General features: G+C 37.0%; 2 protein-coding genes across 2 annotated transcripts in view; one reads left to right on the forward strand and one right to left on the reverse strand.

The window, feature by feature from the left end:
* Positions 1–700: 700 nt before the first annotated feature.
* On the reverse strand, positions 701–15,064 carry LOC110098978. The gene is made up of 3 exons (XM_028694121.1): positions 14,909–15,064; positions 14,757–14,811; positions 701–1,059 (listed from the first exon to the last, which is right to left on the reverse strand). Exons 1-3 carry the CDS (start codon positions 15,051–15,053, stop codon positions 900–902), a joined length of 360 nt encoding a protein of 119 aa, XP_028549954.1. The 5' UTR covers positions 15,054–15,064; the 3' UTR covers positions 701–899.
* A 6,721-nt stretch (positions 15,065–21,785) lies between these two features.
* The window catches only part of LOC110098977 (DNA-directed RNA polymerases I and III subunit rpac1), a 28,932-nt gene continuing 24,777 nt past the window's right edge, over positions 21,786–25,940 (forward strand). Inside the window, exon 1 of the mRNA XM_028694122.1 lies at positions 21,786–21,998. The gene's annotated coding sequence lies outside the window, so the exon portion shown is untranslated. The remainder of the gene's footprint in view (positions 21,999–25,940) is intronic.

Genomic DNA, 25,940 nt, shown 5'->3' on the forward strand with positions numbered 1-25,940 from the left:
TTCTTTTTTGGATGCTTGGTTATAGCATCAGTGTTTTGCTCTTGGTTACTTTGGCCCTTTTTTTTTGTAGCTCTTTGGAGCATTAGTGTGCCGATGATTCCCTCTTTGGGCTCTGTAACCTGTTTCTTATTTTAACGCGTAAGCCCCTTTGTGGGTTAAAAAAAAAAAAACATAATATGAACATAATAAATAGATAATATAGATTATGGGTAAAAAAAAATAGGTGAGCTCAAAGTACTGAAATGTGGCACCAAACGGTGATCTGATATGAAACATCGAAGAATGATTTGATATTTATATTGAAATACGAGACAATAAGATATGCAAAATACAAGATATATATGATATGAGATATGCAAGATAAATGATATAAAGCATATGACACATCATATATGACATATTATGTTTATATTATCTAGATAAAATTAGGAAACTCTTGTAGATGAATAAGAAAATAAAAAAGATGTAATCATTTCCAATATAGATCTTAAGACGTCACAGGTATACACCCAATGGTTGTCACCCATATTGAAAGATAATGCTGATATAGTATGGGAAAACCACCCGACCACGCCAAAGGCAAGCTTAGAAATTTTATAAAAAATAAAAAATAAAAAATAAAAAAAAACTTGTCAAAAAAACCATAAACCAGCAATATTTCTAAGCATAAGCCAAACAAAAAGTGAAAAGTATCACATCATCGTTAGAAATAGCAGATTTATATAGATAAATAACAAATTTCAGAAGAACTGGAGCATCAAGTCATTTCTACAAAAAGCTGAGCCGTATCGGCAGATAACAAAATTCCAATAGATGAGTTGGAATTAGATGAGTTCAACCCAAATGCGGATAGTCTTTTTTTCAAAAAAAAAAAAAATTGTTGCTTAGAAAATTAAAATCTACTCATACAATGACTTGGCCGATTGAACTCTAAGCACTTTGCTTTTCATTTTGCAGGCCTTCTCCTCCATCTTTTCGCCCTTAGATATGGCCCTTTCAATGGCCTTCTGCTTCCGGAGGTTTTTTGATCTTTTCAAGAGCCTTGCCTTCTTGATGGTTCTAATTCCAAAATGGCGAATAGAGTATTAAGGAAAAGTAGGCTTTTGCCTTTTATCAATTAAATGAGTTTTGAAAATGAGGTTTACAATAATTGAAATTGAGGCAAAAGTAAGCAGAAAAGAACGGTAAGAAACAAAACCATGTCCTTGAAACAATATAGAGATCATTTCATCTCAAACAGAAGGAAAAAATCTATAATAGATGCTATCACGTACCCTGCGCAGAAAGGCAAGTTCCTAGGACTTTTTTTTTTTTTTACTTCAACCTCTTGCCACTGCTGCAACTTCTAGCGTAATTCCGAATTATTACTAAACAGTTTTCAGGATTTTCCACTTTTCAATTTTGAAGATCTACCTGTCTTTGCAAGCCTTCTTAGACCAGCTTGGTTGCATTGTATAGCACTGGCAAGCATTATACAGTACTTGTTATATGCACAGATTGAATCGCTCCTTTTTGGGTCACATGTTCAACAAGGATCCAGATTCCAGATTCATGCTTACGTCGGCATTGGCAAATTGAAACATATTTCAAATCAATAAAAAAAAACTCTAAATAGAAAATTTTAAAATATAGATCATAAAGAATAGCAAGCTCCCATGTATTATTCTTCTGCCATGATTTTTTCTAAATAGTGAAGAATGTAGATTTCTACGATGATGGGAATACGGAGGAGACCATGCTAGGAAATGAATGTAATGAATACTTGAGAAGCTTATAAGTTAATAGCAAGTTTTAGACGGTTAGTAAACGATTAATAGATTAGGGCAATAACATGGAATATTAGGACAAGCAAAACCAATTAAAAAATGAACAAAAGCTCATCTCCCTTGTACCTAGAATTGTGAGCATCCTCTCATTGCCCTTCTGTTCTTCTTTAAAATATCTCTAAAGTTCTAGGCAAGTTTTAAGTTGCTTAATTATCCGTGTTTTATTAATTTCTTTGATTTTCTGCAATTTCAACAGTGGGTAGGTAACAACCTGCGATTTTGATGTTTGGAAGCATAATCCTGAGAAACAAGTTCCCCTTTCTCTCACCTTTATGCTTGGTCCTGTTAACGGTTTGTTTTGCAACAATGTGATCGGATCTCAGTGCAGAAATTTAGAAATCCTTGGCTGTATTTGCAATTTTCAACGAGGATCAAGCAGTTTTTGAGAGAAATTCCTAGGCAAGCCAAAAGGGAACTTGATAATTGATAGTAAAATAGAAAAGAAACAAGAAACAATGGGTCTTCGATTCGAGAGGAAGATCCGGCTCTCCAAATCTCTAGCCGGCGGCTAGAGCCCAAACACCTAAGAAAAACTCAGAAAATCAGTAAACAATCACATAACCATAACCCTAATCCCTTCCCTCCTATTAGAGAATACAAATTAAAAGCATAATTACTGAACAGCCCTTCCCTGATTAATTTCCCTCTAAAACCGAACCCTTCTCTTTGAATTTGTCATCAATGCAGGGGCCCCACAAGCGGGGGCTGGCTGCTCCCTTTCCGTCTGGAGCAAACGAGGAGCCGGCCCTGGTTCGGGGCCGGCTGGACCAATCCATCTTGGACCACTTTATCAATACCCCTCCTCCCAAAGAATCACATTGTCCTCAAGGTGGAAGGATGAAAACTGGTGTTTCATCCACTCATACGGCTCCCAAGTTGCGTCGTACTTCGGTAGGCTTTTCCACTTAATCAGAACTTCATTACTTCCTCCTTCCCCCTGCCATACTCATACCAACTCCAGTGATTCCAAAATCACCTCTAAACCCCCAGTCACCATCAAGGGTAGCTCTGCAATTGAGGTGTGCTCCCCTATGGCTCTTCTGAACTGTGATACGTGTAAACCAGATGTATGGTCGCAGTCAGCGGTAGCTGCAGTAAATATGCCACTGCTCTGATCCTCTCAACTATCTCGAAAGGGCCAAAGTATCGCGGGGCTAGCTTCTCGTTCCTCCTATTAGCCACGGTTCGTTGCCTATAGGGACAAATCTTCAAATACACATTATCCCCTATCTCAAACTAAATGTCTTTCTTGTGCTCATCAGCATGTCTTTTCTTAATATGTTGGACTCTCAATAAATGTCTTTTCAGTTCTTCTAATATCTTGTCCCGCTCCTCTAGGTATTGCTCCACTGAAAAGACTGATGCGCTACCCTGCTCAAAGTGCACCGAGAGAGGTGGATCCCTGCCATACAATGCTTTGAAAGGAGTCATCTGGGACGTCAAATGATACGAAATGTTGTACCAATATTCTACCCACGCCAACCACTTAGCCCACATCTGAGGTGTCTCTGAAGCAAAACATCACAGATGTGTCTTTAAACTCTTGATAACCACCTCCGTATGAACATCAATTTGAGGATGGTAAGCGATGCTCCTCTTAAGTACAGTCCCCTGCAACATGAGCAACTCCCTCCGAAAGTGACAGAGGAACACCTTGTCTCGATCAAACACTATAAACTTGGCTATCCCATGTAATTTGACCACCTCTCTAATAAAAGCTAATGCCACTGTTATTGTCAAGTAAGGATATCGTAGAGGGGTGAAATGAACATATTTGCTTAGCCTATCCACTATCACCAAAATAATTGTGAACCCTTCAGATCATGGTAGCCCGTCTATGAAATCCATGAAAAATCTTCCCATACTCTGCCTGGGAGTGCCAATTGTTATATTAGCCCTCATGGAGCCATTGTCATATACTTGTTTCACTAACACACCTCACATCTAGTCACCATCTCCTCGATATCCTTGTGCATCACGTTCCAGTATAATTCAACAACCAATCTTCTATGTCTTTTGTAATCCCGAATGGCCCACAACAGCATTCCCGTGAAACTCTTGTAACAAGTGTGGGATATGAATTGAGGTTTGTGGCAGCACAAATCTCCCATGATATAGAAGTCTCTCCCCATCTACTGAATAGCCCGGATGGCTACTCCCCATCTTTCAATAGGTCCTCTCTGATCTTTCTCAGCTCCTAATCCTGCGCACTCTCTTTCTCAACCCTGATCTATACTTGTATGTCATAAATCATATCCCATCAACTTTGATAGCCACCTATGATGCTCCTAAATCACCATCCTCAGCTCTAGTAAGTACTTCTAACTCCTCTAGTCAGTCCTGATAAATGAAATGTCGACCCAGTAGGCATTGGCGTCGCTTCTCCATCTCACAAACTAACTTCAACCTCACTGTGGTCGTCAACCCCTGGCTGAAGTAGACTATGGGTCTGTGATTTTGCATGAGCATTGCCTCCAACCCATACCCTGAAGCATTAGTCTCCACCACGAACATCTGGCTGAAATTGGGTAATGCTAGGACCTAAAATGTGGTCATGGTTGTCTTTAATCTCTTAAAGGCCTGAGTAGTTGCCTCTCCCCACAAAAAGCTATCCTTATTTAGTTGCTCTGTCAACGGCCTAGCAATAGTGCTATATCCATTCACAAGTATCCTGTAGTATCCTGTCAATCCTAAGAATCCCCTTAACTCCCTAAGGTTCCTAGGTAGAGGCCACTTCAACATTGCCTCAATCTTGGCCTTATCAGCAATCACCGCTTCCTGGGATACCATGTACCTCAAGTATTCCACACTCGCTTGTGCAAAACAACACTTCTTCAAATTGGCCCTCAGCCGATGCTCCTATCACACTTCTAAGACCGCCCTTAAATGTTTTAAATGCTCATTGTTGGTCTTGCTATATTCCAAGATGTCATCAAAGAAAACCAGGACAAACTTCCTGAGGTAAGCTCGACATACCTAGCTCATGAGGGACTAGAAAGTAGCAGGGGGCTTGGTAAGACCAAACGGCATCAATAAGAACTCATAATGTCCCTCGTATGTCCCGAATGCTATCTTCGAAACATCTTCCTCTGTCATCTGAAACTAATGATATCCAGACTTTGGGTCGATCTTCATGAATATTGACGCTCCACAAAGCTCATCTAGTAGCTCATCTATCACTAGAATAGGAAACTTGTCTGGCACAGTCTCCTTATTCAGCGCTCGATAATCCACACAAAATCACCAACTCAAAAACAAGGAGGAGGCAAGAAAAGGGCTCACGCTCGGCCTAATGATCCCAGCCTATAACATTTCCCAAATCAGCTTTCTTCAATCTCATCCTTCTGGATCTTGGGATAGTGGTAAGATCTTAAAGGCCGGAGTAACTGCCTCTCCCCACAAAAAGCTATCCTTATTTAGCTGCTTTGTCAACGACCAAGCAATAGTGTTATATCCATTCACAAGTATCATGTAGTATCCTGTCAATCCTAGGAATCCTCTTAACTCACTCAGGTTCCTAAGTAGAGGCCACTTCAACATTGCCTCGATCTTGGCCTTATCGGCTAACACCCCTTCCTGGGATACCACATGTCGTGCCCCAAGTATTCCACACTCGCCTTACGCCTCACCCTATTTATATATTTTTTTATTAAAACTTATCAAAATCATAAACTAAAGCCTTGAACAAATCACGCCTTGATGCACCCCGGAGCCACAACAACTTCCTCTCGACTGTCTCGATCTCCAGTCCGACGTTTTTGTCGCAGCCACCATCCTCCTCTAAAATTTTTTTAGTAATATCTCATCTTTATGTTAATAAAAAATATTTATGAAAAAGGAAGAAGACTGAATAAATGAAAAAGCATATTGAGAATCATTTGACTTCATAGGCTAAGACAGGGGAGAGATCAATTTTTTATGACGATGACTCAAATAAAGATCACCTCGAGGATGACTGTGAATATTTTTTTAAGTTTTTGCCAACAATTTAAGCTTTCTTTAGGAATTAAATGTGGACAAGGAACTGAGAAAGAATGAATTTAGAATTAAACTTGATGTTATATGATACTTTTATGCAATTCTTGTACTTAATATTATTTTCTCTTGTAAAATTTAAATTTTAATTATATTCACGTAATTTATCATTAGTCACTTTACAATTGTGCAATTTTTTTGCTTCATATGTATGTCAATTTGTTACTTCATAGTTTAATAGAAAGTTAATATGTCATATCTGACATTTTATTTGGTTATGATATAAAAAATCACCTTTAACATTTATTTTGACGTAACGCAGTTTTTTTTTTAGGCTTATGTCTCAAAACGCCTTGTGGCTTACACCTCGTCCCACGAACAAAAAACGCCTTAATACCCTATTGTGTAATATTAAACCTTGATGCCAACCTTTACCTCTATGCAAAATGACGTCGAGAAACACAAAAGGGTATGGACAAATGACACTACTAGTGGCAAAAGAGTTCTCCTCAACATTCAAACATTGTTTAAAATTGCGCAATATGAGGCTCGCCTTGAGGCCTGCCTTAGCGCAATTTCAATAAAAAGCGCCTTGAGGCTTACGCCTCGAGCCTTTTTTTATGAGGCATACACCTCATCATGAATGAGGCCCACCTTGAGGTGCGTCTCACCTCGTTGGTATGAGGCGTACGCCTCACTCTATTTATGTTTTTTTTTTATTTAGAACTTACCTAAATCCTATTCAAAAAGCCCCAAAAAATCATGCCATCTTACACCCCCAAGCCGCAGCAACTTCCTCTCAATTGCCTCGACCTCTAGTCCACCGCCTTCACCATAGCCACCACTGTCGTAGCCACCACAGGGGATCACTAGAAAGCCGCACGTCGTCACCATCCTCTTAAAATTTTGGAGTATTATCTTTATGTTGATAATAAATATTTATGAAAAATGAAGATGACTGAAATAAATAAATAAGAAGCATATTGAGAGGTATTGGATCCTACAGGATGATGCAGGTAAGAAACAAATTTGTTATGATAGAGACTCAAATAAAAACCCCCTTAGTAATGATAGTACATATGATTTTTGAGTTGTTGTCAATTATTTTAGCTTTTTTAGGAATTAAACATAGATGAGTAGGTAACTGAGAAAAAAAAATTAAAGTTGAACTTGATGTTATATGATCCAAAGAAGGTTTGTATGAATGGCTTGTTATGCCCTTTGGTTTATCTAATGCTCCAAGTACTTTTATGAGAACAATGAATCATGTTTTGAGACCTTTTATCGGAAAGTTTGTGGTGGTATATTTTGATGATATTCTGATTTACAGTATTCACCCTTCTGAACATCTTTCTCATGTTAAAAAAATTTTGCAAACTTTGAGGGAACAAAAATTGTATATCAATCTTAAGAAGTGTACTTTTATGACTTCAAGTTTGATTTTCTTGGGTTATATTGTGTCTGCTGAGGGAATCAAAGTTGATCCGGTAAAAATCGAGGCAATCAAAAGCTGGCCTGTTCCTAAAAATATCAGTGAGGTAAGGGGTTTTCATGGTTTGGCATCTTTCTATCGTCGATTCATTAAAAACTTTAGTTCTGTAATTGCTCCTATCACTGACTGTTTGAAAAAGGGAATCTTTAGATGGACTCCAGAGGCTGAAAAAACTTTTCAAATTATCAAAATGAAAATGAGTCAAGCTCCAATTCTTAGTCTGCCTGATTTTGAAAAAGTTTTTGAAGTTGATTGTGATGCTTCACATGTGGGAATCGGTGCTGTTTTAAGCCAAGAAGGAAAACCTGTTGCATATTTTAGTGAAAAGTTGAATGATGTTCGATCTCGATATTCTACTTATGATTTGGAGTTTTATGCTATTGTTCAAGCTTTAAAATTTTGGAGGTGTTATTTGATTCAGCGAGAATTTGTTTTAAACACTGATCACGAGGCTTTAAGATTTTTGGGTTCACAAAAAAATCTCAACAAGAGACATGCTAAATGGGTTTCTTTTTTGCAAGAGTATTCCTTTCATATCAAACATAAAACTGGTGTGTTGAATAAGGTTGCCGATGCTTTAAGTCGAAGGTCACATTTATTGATTACTGTTTATCCTACCATTACTTCTTTTGAGTTTTTGAAAGATACTTATGCTTCTGATTCTGATTTTAAAGATATTTGGGAGGCTTGTCTTAATTTGGGAACTGATCCGTCTGGTCAATTTGTTATTCACCAAGGCTTTTTGTTTAAGGGTTCTAGACTTTGCATTTCAAATAATTCTTTAAGAGAACAGTTAGTGCAAGAACTTCATGGTGGTGGGTTAAGTGGTCATTTTGGTCAAGGGAAAACTATTGCAATGGTGGAAGAAAAATATTTTTGGCCTCATATGAGAAAACAAATTGCTAAGTTTGTGAAACAATGCAAAATCTGTCAAGCTTTTAAAGGGACTTCACAAAATTCTGGTTTATACACTCCTCTTCCAATTCCAAATAAACCTTGGGAAGATATTTCTATGGATTTTATTCTGGGCTTGCCGGTTACTATAAGAAAACATGATTCTGTTTTTGTTGTTGTTGATCGCTTTAGTAAAATGGCTCATTTCATTCCTTGCAAAAAAACTTCTGATGCATCTCATGTGGCTGATTTATTTTTTAAAGAAATTGTTCGACTTCATGGTATTCCTCGTACATTTACTTCTGATAGAGATACTAGGTTTTTGAGTCACTTTTGGAGAACACTTTGGGCTAAGTTAGGAACTTCTCTTCAGTTTAGCAGTGCTTACCATCCTCAAACCGATGGACAAACTGAAGTTGTCAATCGAAGTTTGGGAAATCTTTTAAGATGCCTTGCTGGTGAGAAACCTTTTCAATGGGATTTGATTTTACCACAAGCTGAATTTGCTTATAACAATTCTGTTAATAGAACTACTGGAAAAACTCCTTTTGAAATTTTATATGGTCAATCTATTCCTCACATTTTGGATCGAAATGGTTTATCTTTACCTAACAAAGTAAGTGCTGAAGCTTTAGAAACATTTGATCATATCAAATCTGTCCAACAACAAGTTCTTGAAAAACTCCGTATAGCAAATGTTAAATACAAAACTGCTGCAGATAAGCATCGGAGAGAGGTTGTTTTTAAAGAAGGAGATATGGTGATGGCTTACTTCCGTCGCCAGCGCTTTCCCGTTGGTACTTTTGGAAAGCTGAGCAGAAAAAAATTCGGACCCTTTCGCATTCTCCGGAAATTGGGCACAAATGCATATCTTTTAGATTTACCTAACACAGTTGGAACTTCTCCTATATTTAATGTTTCTGATCTTTCTTTGTATGAAGGAAATACAGGTGACTCTGTGGATCTTGAAACATTGCCACTTTCCACTCCTTCGTTGAACCAAGATGATCTGATTGAAGAAATTGTTGATATAAAAACAACAAAGACAAGGCATGGAGAACACCAGAAATTTTTGGTCAAATGGAGTAATCGACCATTAATTGATTGCACGTGGATTGATGCTGCTGAACTTCAAAAGCGAAATTTGGAGCTCTACAAAAGAGTTGCTGAAATTTTCTCATCAGGAGATGAGAATTCCCCACCTGGGGGGAATTGATGCATTTAGATTTTTCTGCTTAAATTTTGTTATGAACAATATTTGTTATATTTTCTATTTTTTTTGTTTTTTATGCTATCCTATGATGGTGGTAAATCCAATGATCATGGTAGGAAGAGGTTTGGATTTTGTTTACCAGGATTTGCCGGCTTGGGGGGGTCCATTTGTCCTTTGAAGGTGGCTGGTTTCATGAGATCTATGGCTGATTCGGTTTGAGCTTATGAAGTTAAACTTTAGTTGTGCCAAGCTCATTAATTTCTAGTGGGGAAGTAGCTCATTATGAGCTGATGTCTTGCTATAAAATTTAAGGTTGGAAAAAGATTTGGTGGGTGGACTTGTCCTTTCACATTCCCCTTAAAGATGTGTAGCTGCAGCGGTACATGTGAGGAGTCCTCTTGAAGGATGTTCTGAGGATAGTTTTTTTTTTTTTTTAAAAATATTGTTTCTTTGTTGGTCTTCTTTTGTTTTAGTCGTTGGAAGTTGCCTCTTTCCTTTTTTCTGAAGATTAGTTGTTTTCTCTAACTTATTTTGTTCTCTAAGTTATGTCTTAAATTTATAAAAGTTAGATTTGTTTCTCTTTATTGTTCTCTTTTGTGCTTTGCTTTAATTTGTTTACATCATTTTTTATGTTGAATTGCAGATAGGCCTAATACAAAACCCATGTTTATATTCTCCAATATGTTGTTGGGCACGAACAAAGGTGTGTAAAGGCCAGTGTTATGAGAATGACCCTTGTTGGACTAGCAATCACTGTAATGTTACATAAATTTGGTAATGTCACCCCACATGAGTGGACAAAAGGATCAACCTTGACAGCAGCTAAGCTTTTGTCTCTACCACCATAAGCAACCAATCTTCCTATATTCCAGCCACGATTGACAATTTCAAGGAGGAAAATTCTTGGGAGACAAAGTTAATTACATTTGAATGAAAAGTCTTGTTGAATGGTATAATCACTGACATCGACATCGGCTTCATGTGCGACATATATCCTCATCACTTACATATTGATCATTGGAACCATTAAAGCTCAAAAGTTCGGCTTGTAGTATGGTAAAAGAAGTGGCATTAAAACTTAACACATTAGTGCCTTTAGTCAGATGAGTGAAACAGAGCTTGAAGAGAAAGGTAAACTTTTGCAAGAAAAGAATCTAGAATGCATGCATCAAGACAATTGTTTTCTTTTTTGCAAATTAATATACTTGAGCGCTAGTTGGTGATTGTGGAGCACAAAGTCTTGATTAAATGAGATAATGTTCCTAGTTTTTTAATGGCCAGATGACAACGTATAATTCTGGCTCATGAGTCATCCATTTTATAGGGTTCATTTAGCTTTTTACTAAAATATTCAAGCAATATACCTTCTTGAATAAGGACTACATCGATTATAGTCATATAAGCATTCACTTCTACTTCAAATATACGATAGAAATTGGGTAGTGTTAAGACGGAAGCCAATTTGAATTTTTTTTCTTTCAAGAAATTGAAACTTGTACTTTGTTAAGTCCGCAACTAAACTTCCTTTTTTTAAACAATTTGTAATTGGTGCAACAAGAATACTAAGATTGCACATAAATCAAACGTGAAAAAATTGTTATGTCGTTGGAACTTCAATCTCATGAATATTTGTTAGGATTGACCATTCAACAATCTACTCAAATACCTTGCTTCCAATGATGAACCCCATAAATAAGACTTGGGGAGAGAAGACAACACATCTTGAAATTCAAAACTAACGTGTTCTGCTCCAAGGCTACCAAAACTTGTTGCAAATGGGTAAAATGCTCATCCTTCGGTTTGATATATCACAATATATTGTCGAGGTATGCAACAACACGAATGTTCAATAAATTGTTTTAGCATTACTAACATAAGCCGCATGAAGGTTCTTGGAGCATTACAAAAGTCCAATTGGCATCACCCACCACTCAAAGAGTCTGTCTCTAATTTTGAAGGCAATTTTCCACTCATCTGCTCGTTAAATGTGGACTTGTGGTAGCCACTTCAAAGTAAGTTTGAAGAAGATGGTAAAATCTTCTAATTTATCAAGTATTCTAATCATAGAATTGGGATCCATACCTCATTGTAATCTTGTTATTTACAGGTTGTTCACACATTCGCGAACTACCATGTTTTTCAAGTACCAAAAAGTGCACGAATAGCGCAGAGTCTTAGACCTACTCGAATCAATTGTTTGGCCAACAGGTTGTTAACAATATCTTTTAAAGCCTCATATTCTTTAGGGCTCATACAATAATGGGGATAGTTAGGCAAATTTGACCTTGAAATAAATTTTGTATGGTGTTTGACACTATGAAGTGGCAAAAGTTCACAAAGACCATCAACAGACTGAATGGTGGAGAATTTTTTCGAAAATTCCACAATTTTAGAAGGAAAAGCACACTTATCATTAGAAGCAAAAACATCAACTACTAAGAGAAGGACTACATTGCTCTATTTCAATTCCACATAAAATTCAGTACCTAAAACTATGAGAAGCGATGGAATCGCAAGCATGTCTTAATATTGGTTGGTAGCAGCGTAATTTTCTTATCCTTCCATTGAAAAAAATAATGGTTTTTCACCCCATTGGCATGCATCCACACCATACCACTAGGGTAGATCGCAGAGGATGCAGCATGCATTCATGCCAACATCACAAAAAATTTCATCTTGATAAAACTTTTCAATTGAAAATAGAAAACGACAAACATTGTTAACCTTTGCTTTGCTACCTCTTTTAATCAGCCTTATTCGATAGGAATGAGAGTGAGTCTCAGTTTAGAGATGATGTGCATTGGAAAGAGCTTTCGACATCAATCATCACAGCTTCCACTATTAATTATCACGTCACAAATTTTCTTATTAATGGTTCGAGAAAGAAAATGTCGTTGGGTTGAACCAACGTGTTTGGTTAAGAGTAACATTTCAATACTACAAGCAATAGGTTCTCCCATATCCCTTTCGACAAATTCAACTTATATATTAATTTTTTCATCTTCGAACCCTTGTTTTCCTTTGTCACCCTCGTCGCTTTGTATATGTTAGGGGTGTAAGTTAAGGATTAAACGAGCCAGGCTTGATAAGGCAAATACTATACTCGACTCGACTCGTTTACACCCCTAGTATATGCAGGCATTTCATTGAATGGGTGTCCAAGTTTTTTTGCAACAATAACATCGAATAGTTGAAGGTCATGCATAAGTTTTCGCCATGGTAGGATGTGCAAGTGATTTGCCTAAAGGCTTGGAAGTATTAAATACCTAACCTGTAGTGGAAGGGCCTGGCAAAGTAGAGCTCGATACTAATTGGCCTTGAAGGGGGATGCATTTATCTCTTAGGGGTTGTCATTGTGGGGCTTTCAAGAGTAAGAAAATCGACTAGGATGTTGAGACCATACACTTTCAACTTTGTAGACTAGATTTACAACTTTTGAGAGCTGCCAAATGATCTATTAAGATAATTGGTCGCAATGTGTCTTTTAATCCACTCAAGTCACGTGACACTGAGTGTCATTATGATTTATGAAGGTCCGCCAGAGCATTCAAGTGATAAAATGTTTTAGTGCACTTGTTGACCAACATCCTCATTATTGGAATCACTGGTATTGATAGCAGAGAACTTGATCATAATCAAAGCGTACATATCATTCCCTAAGAACTTTTTGCATTGGTATCCAAGAACGAATGTGAAACTTGCCAATACTTTTTTTTTAGGTTTGTAACTACCCCCATCATGTATCAACTCCACCTCTGAGTTATAAGCTAAGAGTTTCACCGATTTTTCCTTTGGTATTTCCATATAATCAAAAATTGTTTCAACAAACTTAAGATAATCAAGGCAATCCCCAACATACATAAGCTCATTGAAATAGGGAAAAACAAACTGGAATTTATAACCTTGTAGGTAGTGGCGATGGGGTTTCACTTGACAAGAGTATCTCGGTTCATTGTTTGAACACACTTCAGCTTCCTCATCTGTGTCAAATTATGGTACTTCATACAAAAAAATGGTGAGAAGATTAATCGAGCTCAAAGGTTACTATATCGTCAAATCTACCTTCACATTGTGACCTCTGTTGAGTGTGGTTCTTGTGCATAGTCATTTGTTGGCCTACTAAAGTTAGAAATCACAAGTCTCACTCAAGAAAAGGATGCTCTTAAATTGTTTGTGTCGTGATATTTTCATTATTTACTAATGCAAGAATCTTCTGCACATCTAGAGGAAAAAGTAGAAAAAATAAATAAATAAAAAATGATTGTCAACATGTCGTTCTAACATATCAATAGATGCATGAAGGGCCTACACCGCAAGATCTTCATCTATGTTGGGACCTCCATCACTCTTACCCCTCTCAGGTGCACTGAGCTCTCATACTACTTAATGTAGAAAAACACAAAGGAAATAGACAAGTGAAGACAATTAAAGAAGAAGAGTTTTCAACAAAGAAACACTGTTCAAAACTCACAAAACAATTTTCTTCTCCAGCTATCTCCGTACTATACCACTATTCCAAATACATATAACGTCCTCTACCAAAGAATAAAGCGCATAACTGAAAATAGTAGGTTGGCACCAAAGCAAATAAAAGAAAGGCAAAAATGTATAAGTAAGCTCACAGACCGTCTGCCATAGCAGAACCCATAAACTTAGCTAATTGTTCACGACTTAAGTAAATATGTGAGGTAAATTTCTAACTTTCCATTACAAATACCAAGGATACATCCATTAATTACAATTTCTAGTCTATTTCTAGGGGCTACTTGGTAGTCGTACTTAAACAGGATTTACACAGGGTTTATCATAAATCCTGCCAAACAATCAAAAGTGCCAAAACAAATGCTGCATATTTTTAAATCACGTTTTGCCTCCCTGTTGCTAAATCTCATATTTACTAAATTCGATAATTTGACAGATTTACAAGATTTAGATGAGCATCTAAGTGGGAAAGAAGCATGCGAAAGAGGGAGGGAAAGACGAGGGTCACCAGCGAGCTACCATCATGACTTCCTCATTTATTTTCATCGACAGTAGTGGCGAAAGAGACAAGGTCTGTCACTGCTTCCTCATTGCTCTTTCAACGAACATTTCAAGATAATTTTAATAAATCCAGATTTCAAGATTTATTAAATCCGAGTTTACTGAATTTACTAAATCTTAACAACATTTCTTAGGATTTAACTGACTCGAGATTTACTAAACCCGGATTTGAGAGATTTAATAAATCTGACTTGAGTCAAATCCTCCTTGCAGTGAAACAGACCCCCCTACAACTTAATACCAGTTTGCCAGAATTTAGTATGACTGAGCGAATGAAAACAGCGAAGAGCATAAACCATGTCAGAAATTCAACCTATTAAGGACACCAAGTGACGGTTTTGAAAGAACAGCATCCAAGATTTCCATTGCTGCGGAAGATAAAAACACGCAGACGAAAAGTCACTAACCGAGAGAAGAAAAAAGGACAAAGAAGGGTACACAGAACGTGGAATCGAGGACTGAAACCTTGAGGACAATCAGCAGCAGTATCACTGGAGGTTTCCATGGCCGTGGAGCCCTTCAGCTTCTTCTTGTTCCTGTTCTTGGCCATCGCGAGGGTTTCTGAGTCTACACGCCGATTCACGTAAAAGTGGCCGGAGATGGCATCCATTATATAGCCAGAGCCTCTCGGCTAACATAATTGTATACTTAATTATAAGATTTTTTTTTTAAAGATATTTAATTAAATTAAATTTACTCATATGTCTTATAATTATAATTAAAATTTAAAATTAATTTAATTAGACTTGCTCTCTCTCTCTATATATAATTATGCCTTTTTATGTAGTTTTGATTCTTAATTCCAATGTTTTGAATTTCTATATAGATCTATAATCTATTCATGCATTAAAAAATAATTTCGCTAAGAAAATGGCATATGAAAATAGGATTTAATTAATGGGTTATGGGCGGAGTAATTTAATGACAAACTTCATTGTACAACTATGATGCTTTCACTTATCAGCCTTTTTATAATCCTTTGCACTAGGATTCTAGGAATGTTGTCTTCAGATATGTTAATTTCTTATTAATATTCTTATTCTGAGTCATTTTATTTGTTTTTTTAGCTTATTTTAGATCTTAATGATTTTGGTAATGTCATTTTTTTATCCTACTTTAAAAAACAATTGTCTATTATTATACTTACATTTTGTTACCAAACTATGAAATTTTTTGACATATCAATGAAATCTAGGTGTGGACCCTCAAATTTCTTGAAAAGGATAAACTCAATAATGAAATAAATGCATGAATCAGTATGTAATGCACAATTGATGATAGAATTTCACATATTATATTTTAGAATTTGCATGTAGCACTCTAGAATTGATTTTTTTAAACTAATATCCAAATAAACAACTAAAATTTTAAAGAGAGCAACAAAAATATAAATTTTCATTCTCAATATTTTGTTAAATTTTTTGAGATATGGTAATATAAGTTTTAAGTATATGTTAACTCTTAAAATTTTTTATCGTATATGGTATAATAACCTAATTTATAAGTTTTTTTGTTCAACTTTATTTTTTATCGTGCACAGTTTCATAAATTGACACTTTTTAAATGTTATATGTAATATTTCCTCTGTTTTTCTAAAAAGTTAGAAAAGGAGAGTATTATACACAACCGTATATGTATGCATTTTTGTAGATAATGAAGAGATTGTGCATGCATGAAAGAAAGAGAGAGACTATAATTACTCTTTGGGAAATTTGAGGTGAAATGGTGAAGAGTGAGATGCATAATGATTGGATATGGGGAGTGGTTAGTTGAATCCCTATTTAAGTTATGTGAAGATTGTATTTGATTTAAAGCTCTTCACTATTTTTCCATGGTTAAAGATCAAGGGAAGAGGCCCTAACCTAAATGCCTATATTTTTTTAAGTATATGTTAACTCTTTAGATGAAAATAGAAAATAAGAATATGATTTTTTTTTTTCGTGTATGCTCCTGGCGAAGTCTCTGTGCTGGGCTAGGGCTTTGCCCTATCCGTTCTCTGCCGGCGGTGCTCTTCTTCCTCCGCGTGCCAAGGGAAGTTCGTTCTTCCTTTTCGTTTTCCTTATTTTTTTGTCGGAATGGCAGTGTGTTGTTCTTCCGATCTTGGTTTTCTCGATGGTTCGCCTAGGTCCCGCTCGTTTTTTGAAGCTTTAGCGGGATCTTCTCCTAGTAGATTTCCTGAGCTTATTCGGTTTTCTTTCCGTGGAGCTCCTGCTCTTTTGATGTCAGAAGAGGAGTTTTTTGCTCTTATCAAACCTTCTAGGTTTGTTGGCTTCTTCTCTTCGCGGCGGCCTCCGCTCGCGTCGATACGAAAAAAAAAATTCAATCTTTGTTTAAATGGAGCTTTCTCTGTGACTGTGTCGGATTCATCTCATGTTCTCATTAAGCTGGGGAATTATCTTGACTATAATAGGGTGTTTTGTCATATGTATTATCTGGTTTTCAATTGCTTCATGAAGTTGTTTAAATGGTCTCCTTTCAGTGACATTGGGGATGAGTCTCCCATTGTCCCGATCTAGATCTCTTTCCCTAATTTGCGTCCCCATTTTTTCTCTCCTTGTATCCTGCATGGATTAGGGCTTCTCTTTGGCAATCCGTTGAAGGTGGATACTGCCACTGCTTTGGGGTCTCGCCCTTCGGTTGCCCGTGTGCTGGTGGAAATTAATATCACAAAGAAATTTTTTGACAAGATTTGGATTGGTCCAGAAAAACTTGGGTATTTCCAGCAAGTTTCTATGGAGGATTTTCCTCTCTTTTGCCCCAAATATAAGCATCTTGGTCATTCGTTTGGTGGCTGTCGACCTACTCTTGATGATAGTTTGCCTGCTGCTCCTTCATCTAAACTGAATTTTCAGGTTGTTGATGATATTGTCATTCCTGTTGGCATGGAGAATGTTGGGGATGTTCGGGGTCAGGCTCTTGTCCTTCCTAGTCATACTATTATTGATTCGTCTTATTTTTTTATCGCCTGTGTGTCAGGATTTTTATGTAGTTGTGTCTCCTGTTGTTTTACGTAGGGGTGTCAATTTTAGGTCATGGGTTGGGTTCGGGTCGAACCTGGAACTGACCTGGGTTCAAACGGGTTGACCCTAACCCGACCCGGTTAGGCAAACGGGTCGAAAATCCGAACCCGAACCCGACCCGGCGGGTTGTCGGGTTGACCCAACACGGAACCGATCGGCAGCGCGGGCGTAGAGTGGCATCGCGGAGCGGTAGCAGCGCGCGCATTGCGCGAGCGAGGGCGGAGCGCCGGCATCGCGGGAGCGCAGGCGGAGCGGTCGCTGCGCAGACGCGACCGCGCGAGAGCGGCAGCGCGGGCGTAGCGCGGCATCGCGGGAGCTCGGGATGGCTCGGACTACATTTTTAGGGTCAAACAGGTTGACCCGGCAACCCGTCGGGTCAACCCGAACCCGACCAGTTTTTCAAACGGGTCGATTTCTGGAACCCGAACCCGACTCGTTTTGCATTCGGGTCGGGTCCAACCCGGATTTTTCGGGTCGGGTCCGGGTCGGGTTTTCGTGTCGTGTCAAATATTGACACCCCTAGTTTTACGCGTTATTGGTGATGTTGGGGTTGAGTTAATTTCGTCTTGCCAATTTCAGTCGCCAGTTGTCCTTATTTCTGTAGCTGCGATTGTTTCAAATGGCTCCCCTACTGTAGTGGTGGAGCATGTTCCAATGTTGGACTCCCCTATCCATGTTATTAATGATTGAGCTGTGGGTGTGCCTTCTTTTGTGCATGGGTCTTGTCATGCTCTCTCCCTGGCAGTCCCTGCACCTGCTAAGACTGTTTCTCCCATTATGGCTCCTGGCCTTATGCATGTATTTGATATTATATGTTATTTTAATATTATTGATAGTCCGATTGTTAGTAATGGTGCGGAACTGTTTGTTAATAATTCAATTACTTTTATTGATAGTGGTGAGGAAACCTTGGCTGCAGATGGGGAAGAATGTATTTGTGGTGCCTCTAGTGGATGTTCCAATTTCTATCATTTCAAATGTTAATTTGTTAGCACGTGTTGCTAGAGATGTTAGGTGAAAGTGTCCTAACATCTCCCCTCAAATTAATTATTCTGGGAACGAATGGTTAATTTGGACCTTAATGTATGAAACCGGTTGATATGAAGAGCTTTTGTAAGTATATATGCGATTTGATCCGTTGAGTATATGCGAGCAATTTTAAAGTTGCCCTGTTGAATGTGTCCACTGATGAAGTGATAGTTGATTTCGATATGTTTAGTCATTGCATGGAATACGAGCTTGTTGGTGAGCGCTATAGCGAAAGTGTTGTCACAGTGAATTGTTGTAGGAGAGTTTGAGGCTTAGTGCTTTGAAGTATGGTAGATGAGGGAACAAGTAGAAGAGGAGAGCATGGTGCAGGTGGAGTGTCTGAGGGCAGATTATATCTTGTGCTAGAATAAGGAAAAATACACTATTAGAAGAGCACATGCCGCGATATGTATATGCGATTTTGTTGTAAGTTGAGCTAGCGATATCCCCTGTGCTGATTGGAGTATCCGAGAAAGACGCATTCCTGCGAGCGGGGAGACAATTTGGTTAGCGCGTAAGGTTTTGTCCAAGGAAAGCATAAAGCAGCCAAAAGTGTGAAGGTGATTATAAGATGTGTGAAGACCATGTCATAAAAAATATGGAGTTTGATTTAAGATGACTGAGGATGGAAGGTGGTTTATGAGGTAATTGGCTGTTAAAGTTGCTTCGGCCCATAAGGAGTTAGGTAGATGAGTTGCGTGAAGAAGAGTGCGAGTGAGATCAAGGAGGTGTCGGCGCTTCCGTTCAGCAGTGCCATTTTGTTATGGCATATGCGGACAGTTGATTTGGTGAGTTATATCTTGCTGAATTAGGTAATTACGAAAAACGATGCTGGTAAGATCGCCGCCGCCGTCAGATCGAAATGTCTGAATTTTGGCATTAAATTTATTGTTAATGAGATTACAAAATTGTTGAAATTTACTAAACACTTCGTCTTTGGATTTAAGTAAATACAACCACATAAAGCGAGTAAAATCGTCGATGAATATCACGTAATAACAAAAGCCGTTTATAGAAATTAAGGGAGCAGGACCCCATACGACCGAATAGACGAGCTGAAAGGGTTTATTACAGACCGACTCACTAATAGGGAAAGGTTGTTTATGACTCTTATAAACATTGTAGGAGATACAAACATCACTAGAGAGGCAGGGAGTAATAGCAGGAATTTGTTTTGCCAATTTTTAAAGAGTGCGGTAGTTTGGGTGGCCGAGACGTGCATGCCAGGGAAGTGTTGAGGATCTGACCGTCGCTAGAGCGGTGTTCTTATGATTTGTAGGAACCTTGATGTGGTACAACCCATTGCATTTGGGACCGCGGAGAAGCAGCTGATTGTCTTGAAGATCTTTTATAGTAAAATCCTTAGTATTGAAAGAAATTGAAACATTGTTATCTGAAGTTAATCTATAGACAGATAGAAGATTATGCGAGAGGGAGGGAACATGTAGAATGTTTCGAAGACAAAGTTTACGGTGAGACTCAGGTAGAGGCAGTAGGCCTTGACCCGAGTTCTGGATCTGTAAAGTGTTGCCGTTCGCAATGGAGACCAAATCGAAGCCATTGTACGGTGTCAAATGTTGGAGATTCGTTGCATCGGAGGTTAGGTGTGATGAGGTGCCGGAGTCCAAGATCCAGTCATTGGTGATGGCATTTTGTTGTTGAACCGTGAGGGCTCTTGGATTGGATGGAGGCACATAGCTTAGGTTGCATTGATGCCAACAGTTCAATGATGTATGTCCCGTTTTTCCCATATCTATCATGTTGGTCTAGGTGAGGAGGTTCTTGCGGAATTTTGAGAATCCGCAGGAAGTTGTTGTCGTTGCGTTGAGCCACAGCCGAGAAACTTGTTTGTTCTGCTGCGATAATTGTTGGACCGATTGGAGAAGATAGCCACTGCCTCCGATTGCTGACTTTCTAGGGGATGTTGATGATGAATGTTTATTTATTCACTGCTGAGTAAGGAGTAAAGGTCGTCGAGACTTATCGGTTGACTTATAAATCCAAATTTAGTACATCATGGTAAAGTTAAATCAAGAAATTGTTTGGCAAGATAACTTTTAAATATTGTGAAATTGTTTTGAAACATAATCCAAGATTCAAGACAATAGGTCATTAAAAACTCAAATTTGATTTATATATTAAAGTTAATTTTTATTTTAAATATATTTTTTTTTTATTAATTTCAATTTTAAGCAGCATCAATAAGCTTGAATTATAAATATTACAATTAAAAAATTAGCTTAATTTTCAAATAACTTAATAGTGATTTAATTATTAATTACAATACTAATTATCTATATATTTATTTGAATGTTTTTTAATAAATATTTAATTACTAATTACAATATTAATTATATAATTAATTATTATTTGAAATAACAAATTAGTTAATTATTATTTATATTACTAGTTATTTAAGTATTATTTTAATAAGTTTTAATTATTAAGTTTATGATTAATTATTCAATTACTAATTAATTATTTTTTATATTTATATTAATAATATAATTAATAATTTATATTAATTAAATTAGTTAGATTAATTTCGAACACGTTGTGCTTCTCTGCCCAACTATTTTTGCGGTTTGTTTTCAACTTCTCGCGGGCTTTGTGTGAGGTAGGGTTTTGAACAAGTCGCTAATTATTCGCCTCCTCCTTCGACGATGTTCCTTCATGTCGAATCATAAGTCGCAACAGTTCACTAGAAGTGAGGACGGGAGCACTGTGAAGGCAACTATCTTTCTCCTTTCGTGCGCTTCTTCAACCATATCCTATAATTTTGCGAAACTTTAATAAATCCGGGATTTACGACGAAGAGGGGAACAAAGGATTTATTTCACCATGAGATTTAACTTTTCCTCATATCGCTTGGGATTTAGGGGCTGTTTGGCAGTAAAGTCTAAGCTTGTTAAATCCTGAAAACTGATTGGTTTTATAAATATTAAATATTGTGAAATCCTGAGAAGCTGCGGTAACATAATTTATGATTTATAATTCTTAGGAATTTAAATATGAAGAAATAACTATAAGTTTAAATGTAAATTTATAATTAAAAAATTATGAATTTAATAATATGTTAAGTACAAATTACTCATTAATTATTATTTACATCATTACTTATATATTTAATAATATATATTTTAAATTATATTAATATTTAATTACTAATTATTCAGTTAAGTTAAATAAAAAAAATAATTTATGCACTACTTATACTATTAATTATTTAATTAATTTACTTATTTATTAATATTTTAAAATATATTAATTAAGTCAATCAATAATAACTTAGAGGCGTCTAGGGTTTAGGGTTTGGCTTTCATTCTCTTTTCGTCGTTGCTGTTCGGCTTCGTTGCTTCGCAGGAGTTGTAGAGATTGCACGCGTCGCTTCTTCGGCTCCTTCGTGGCCGTTCAACTTTGCTCCTTCGCCGACTTTCCCTTCCTGTCGGATCGGAAGTTACGACATTTTGATCGGAAGCAACAACGGGAGCTCGCTGACTGTGAAGGTAACTTTCTACCTTTCGCGCGCTTCTTCGGACAAATCCCATAAATCCGCCGAACCGAGGGATTTAGTAAATCGGGGATTTAATCTGTAAATCCTTAAATCCGGAATTTACCCATCGCCGGGATTTAACGCGCGCACAAAAACCGTTTGGCTGGATTTAGCTTAAATCCGACTTTAATCCCGCTGTAAATCCGATAACAAACAGCCCCTTAGTATAAATCCTGTGTCCAAACAGCCCCTTCGTCTCCAGTTCTCCTCCCATTCCAATTCAAGTCTGTTGCTCAATTTCGCCGCCATCGCAGCATCACTGCTGTCACTTCCTTCATCGCTGTTAACGCCTTAAATGTTAAAACTAGCTTCGTCGCCTTCTCTGGTCTGAACCATCTACTCCTTTGCAGTGTTTCCGTCGGCCTTTCTTAGGCCGCTGAAATGATTTTAAAAATTTGCCGTTAACAACTTCTCCTAACTTTTTAGGTAGAACTTTCTCCATGCAAGCCCTTTTCGTCTGTGATTAATTGAATTTGTTTACGTTTTTTGGGTTGTTTGTTTTTTTTTTGTTCATGCTTTCTAGATATTCTTGACATGTTACGTACCCAGCACAGAAAAAACACGGAAAAATATTGCTTTGATAAGTTGTGTCATGACTACAGCTCTAGTTAGACGGGGAGTAGTCATAGGCGTTATATGGTGCCTACAACTTTTGGTATTGTGGGGAGGAGGGAGACGAACCAAAGGCTTTTTGCTTATTATATTGTTTGTTGATGCTCTAAACTCCTAAGGGGCTGCTTGGTAGAGGTATTAAAGTAGGATTTATTGTAAATCATGCCAAATATTGTAAAGTGCCAAAATGAATCCTACAGATTTTAAAATCTCATTTGACCTTTGTTTTGGGTTAAATCATGCATTTATTAAATTTGGAAGTCTGGTGGATTTATGAAGTTTAGGTGAACAGAAGGGCATGAGAGGGTGGGGGAAGATGAGGGTTACCTTCACATTGAGCTCATGTTGCGTCTTCCTCACTTATTTTTTATCTGCGTCTTTGGGTCGGTGTGTAAGAAAGGGAGAAATATGAGAGATTAACTTGTCGTAGCTTCCTCTGCTTTTTAGGAGTTTGGATAGGAGATGATGTGAGAGTTATATACAATGGTTATGTGGGTGGGGTGGGGTGGGGTGGGGTGGGATGAAGTGTTACAGTTGATTAAATTTGCACTGTAATAATATTTAATAGATTTTTAATTACATTAAACTTAAATTTTTAATCAATAATATTTATGATCAAATTTAATTACATTAAAGTTATCACAGGTAAATAATTTAATAAACTATTAATATGATTAATAATAAAATAAATTAGATATAAATACACTTATTAAAAATTAAATTAGCTTTAGTAAACTATATTAATAAAAAAATATGAACTTAAAATGATATTATATAAGTTTTAATATTAAATTGTTTCAATATTGAACTAATTTGTAGTTAATTGGAATGTCAGTTACACTAATTATGATTGCAAGCAATGAGTAAAAGATATTGCTTAATTTGATTATTTACTTCATATTTTTGAGGAAATTGAAGAATATTGGTGTTTATGTATATATTTTTTTCATCTCAGGTGTTTAGGATTTATGGGTTTTTTTTTTGCGTAGGATGAGCGCTTAAACCCGGATCGTTTAGGATTCTCCATGTCCCCAACCAGTGCACTACGAGTTTGAGCACAGATGATGGTTATTGGGCAACTTGTTTATGACTGTTCATTTTTGTAATTGTGTAATATATTTTAATTTCATCATTAGCCATTTTTCGTCAATGAGGAGAGGCACAAGCCTCAAAATCTAAAATTTTGTAAAGTGTAAATGAATGTTAAAAGTGATTTTTTTTGTATAATTATCAAGTAATATATTAAAAGATGACACGTTGACATTCTATTGAACTATGTAATAACAATTTGGCATACAAATAAAAAAAAACAATTAAGGTATAAAGTGACAAGTGATAAATTGCATGAAATAGAACTAAAATGCGAACATTACAATAAAAAATATTAAAATATAAGAATTGCATAATATTATCATATAACATTGAATTAAAGTTCAAGTTCCTTCTTTCCCAATTCCCTTCTCATCTCCATTTAATTTCTGATGAATCAATAATAGTATAACAATAACTCAAAAGTCATCTATGTTGTCGTTACTTGGGGGGGGGGTGATGAGGACATCGAAGATCAACGGTTACGATCATGTTTATTTATTTTGATGTATTTTATTTGTTATATGTACTTTTTTCTTTCTACCCTCACTTGAGGGCTTTGTCTTATGTTTGCCCTAGGGGCAATTGTGTCTTTTTATTTTCCTTCATGTGTTTGGCTATTTAAGCCCTCCCCTTCCTCTTGGAAAGGGATGATGATTATTGTTAATGAAAATTTTGGTTTTAGATCTCTTAGTGAGTTCTAGAGTTCTCTCTGTGAGTTCTCAAGTGAGGAAAGATTAGGAGAGGCTACAAGCAATACCCAACAGCCCCTTGGTATTTGAATGAATCCCCTCTTCCCCTTTCCTTTGCCTAATTAAGAGCCAATTAATGCTCCTAATTATTTCCCACATTCACTCAAAAGCTCTTTGGAAATAATTCCAAAACCTGAGACTTTTCCCTTTGGCCGAAATCCCCCTCAAGGCCCCACTACCTTTAATTCCGTCCAAATTCTGTTTCTTTTATTTCTGGAAGTAAATCCTGGATTCCTCTCTTACCCGACCACCTCTCCCTCTCAATTCCCCTTGCTCCTAAGGCTAAAATTCTGAGATTTCTCTCAGATTTTGTCTCGGTCCTGCACCGGTGGAAGGCTGAATTTGCTGTCCAAAATTCCTGTAGGCAGATTTTTCTCTGCTGTCCTCAGATTTCAGTATACAGCTTGCTGTCCACTTATGCCAGCAAAGATATCCTGCTGTCCAGCACTTTTGAAGACCACCGACAGATATATGGACTACCCAACGGACTACACTTTGACACTATTTGTCTTTGGGTAAACTCTTCCCCGACTCTTTTATCTTTGAAGTGCTTCTCAATTGTGGATTAGTAAATTCATGACAATCATGTTAATGCATCTCCGCTAAATCCTAGTAATTAGAAGAGTTGTGTGAGGGATCTTTCATAGACTAATCTTATTATTAGTATTGGAATCTATTGTTGGAACTATCCATTTATGCAATGTTGGATTAAGCTGGCTATCTTTTGAACTTAACTTCTATGCATGTGAATTAACCTAAGCTAAGTACTACTTTAATATTTATCTTATCGTTCAATTCCGCATAAAATCTTGCTTATTTTTGCCTCTAAATCTAAACGTGCAAACATCTTTAAGCAAATCATTTTCGCATGGGATTGTATCACATCAGGGGGGGTCTTAGTTTGATTTGTCATAATGAATTGATTTATTCCTGGCCTCATGATGGACCAACTGATTTGATTGTGAGGGAATTAAGAAGTTTTTTAATCAAGATGAAGTTGTTTAGGAAGGTTCTTAATCAAAGAGAATTAATTAAGAGATGTTTTCTAATTGAAGATTTGGGAGTTGATTTAGGGGCTGATTTGGAGGGGATTAATTATGAAATATTTCCTAATTGAATAGTGAAAATTTAGGGGCTGATTTGGAGGGGATTAATTAAGAAATATTTTCTAATTGAAGATGATAGATTTAAGGCTGATTTGAGAGGGAAATAATCAAGGAAATAGGAGGGAATTGGGGGAGGGCTGTTCGGGTATTTACTGTTTATTGTTTGCTTTAAATAGGTGGTTTTCCTAGGGTTAGGGCGCCTTGAATTTTGCTGAATTTGAGATCTCTTAGGTTTATATTTTTGGGCTCTAGCAGTGTCTAGAGATTTGGGAGAGAGAGATCCTCCTCTCGAATAGAGGATCAATTGTATCTTGGTATTTTCTTTCCGTTCTATTT

Source organism: Dendrobium catenatum, unplaced genomic scaffold, assembly GCF_001605985.2.
Source record: "Dendrobium catenatum unplaced genomic scaffold, ASM160598v2 fragScaff_scaffold_402, whole genome shotgun sequence".
Classification (NCBI taxonomy): domain Eukaryota; kingdom Viridiplantae; phylum Streptophyta; class Magnoliopsida; order Asparagales; family Orchidaceae; genus Dendrobium; species Dendrobium catenatum.

What these genes read in the sequence shown, in the direction of transcription:
- LOC110098978 (XM_028694121.1), bottom strand. Translation starts at nt 15,053, where the DNA reads ATGGATGCCATCTCCGGCCACTTTTACGTGAATCGGCGTGTAGACTCA. An exon ending in TGCTGCTGATTGTCCTCAAG is followed by an intron (nt 14,812 to 14,908) that starts GTTTCAGTCCTC and finishes TATCTTCCGCAG; the next exon opens with CAATGGAAATCTTGGATGCT. An exon ending in TCACTTGGTGTCCTTAATAG is followed by an intron (nt 1,060 to 14,756) that starts GTTGAATTTCTG and finishes TTTTGGAATTAG; the next exon opens with AACCATCAAGAAGGCAAGGC.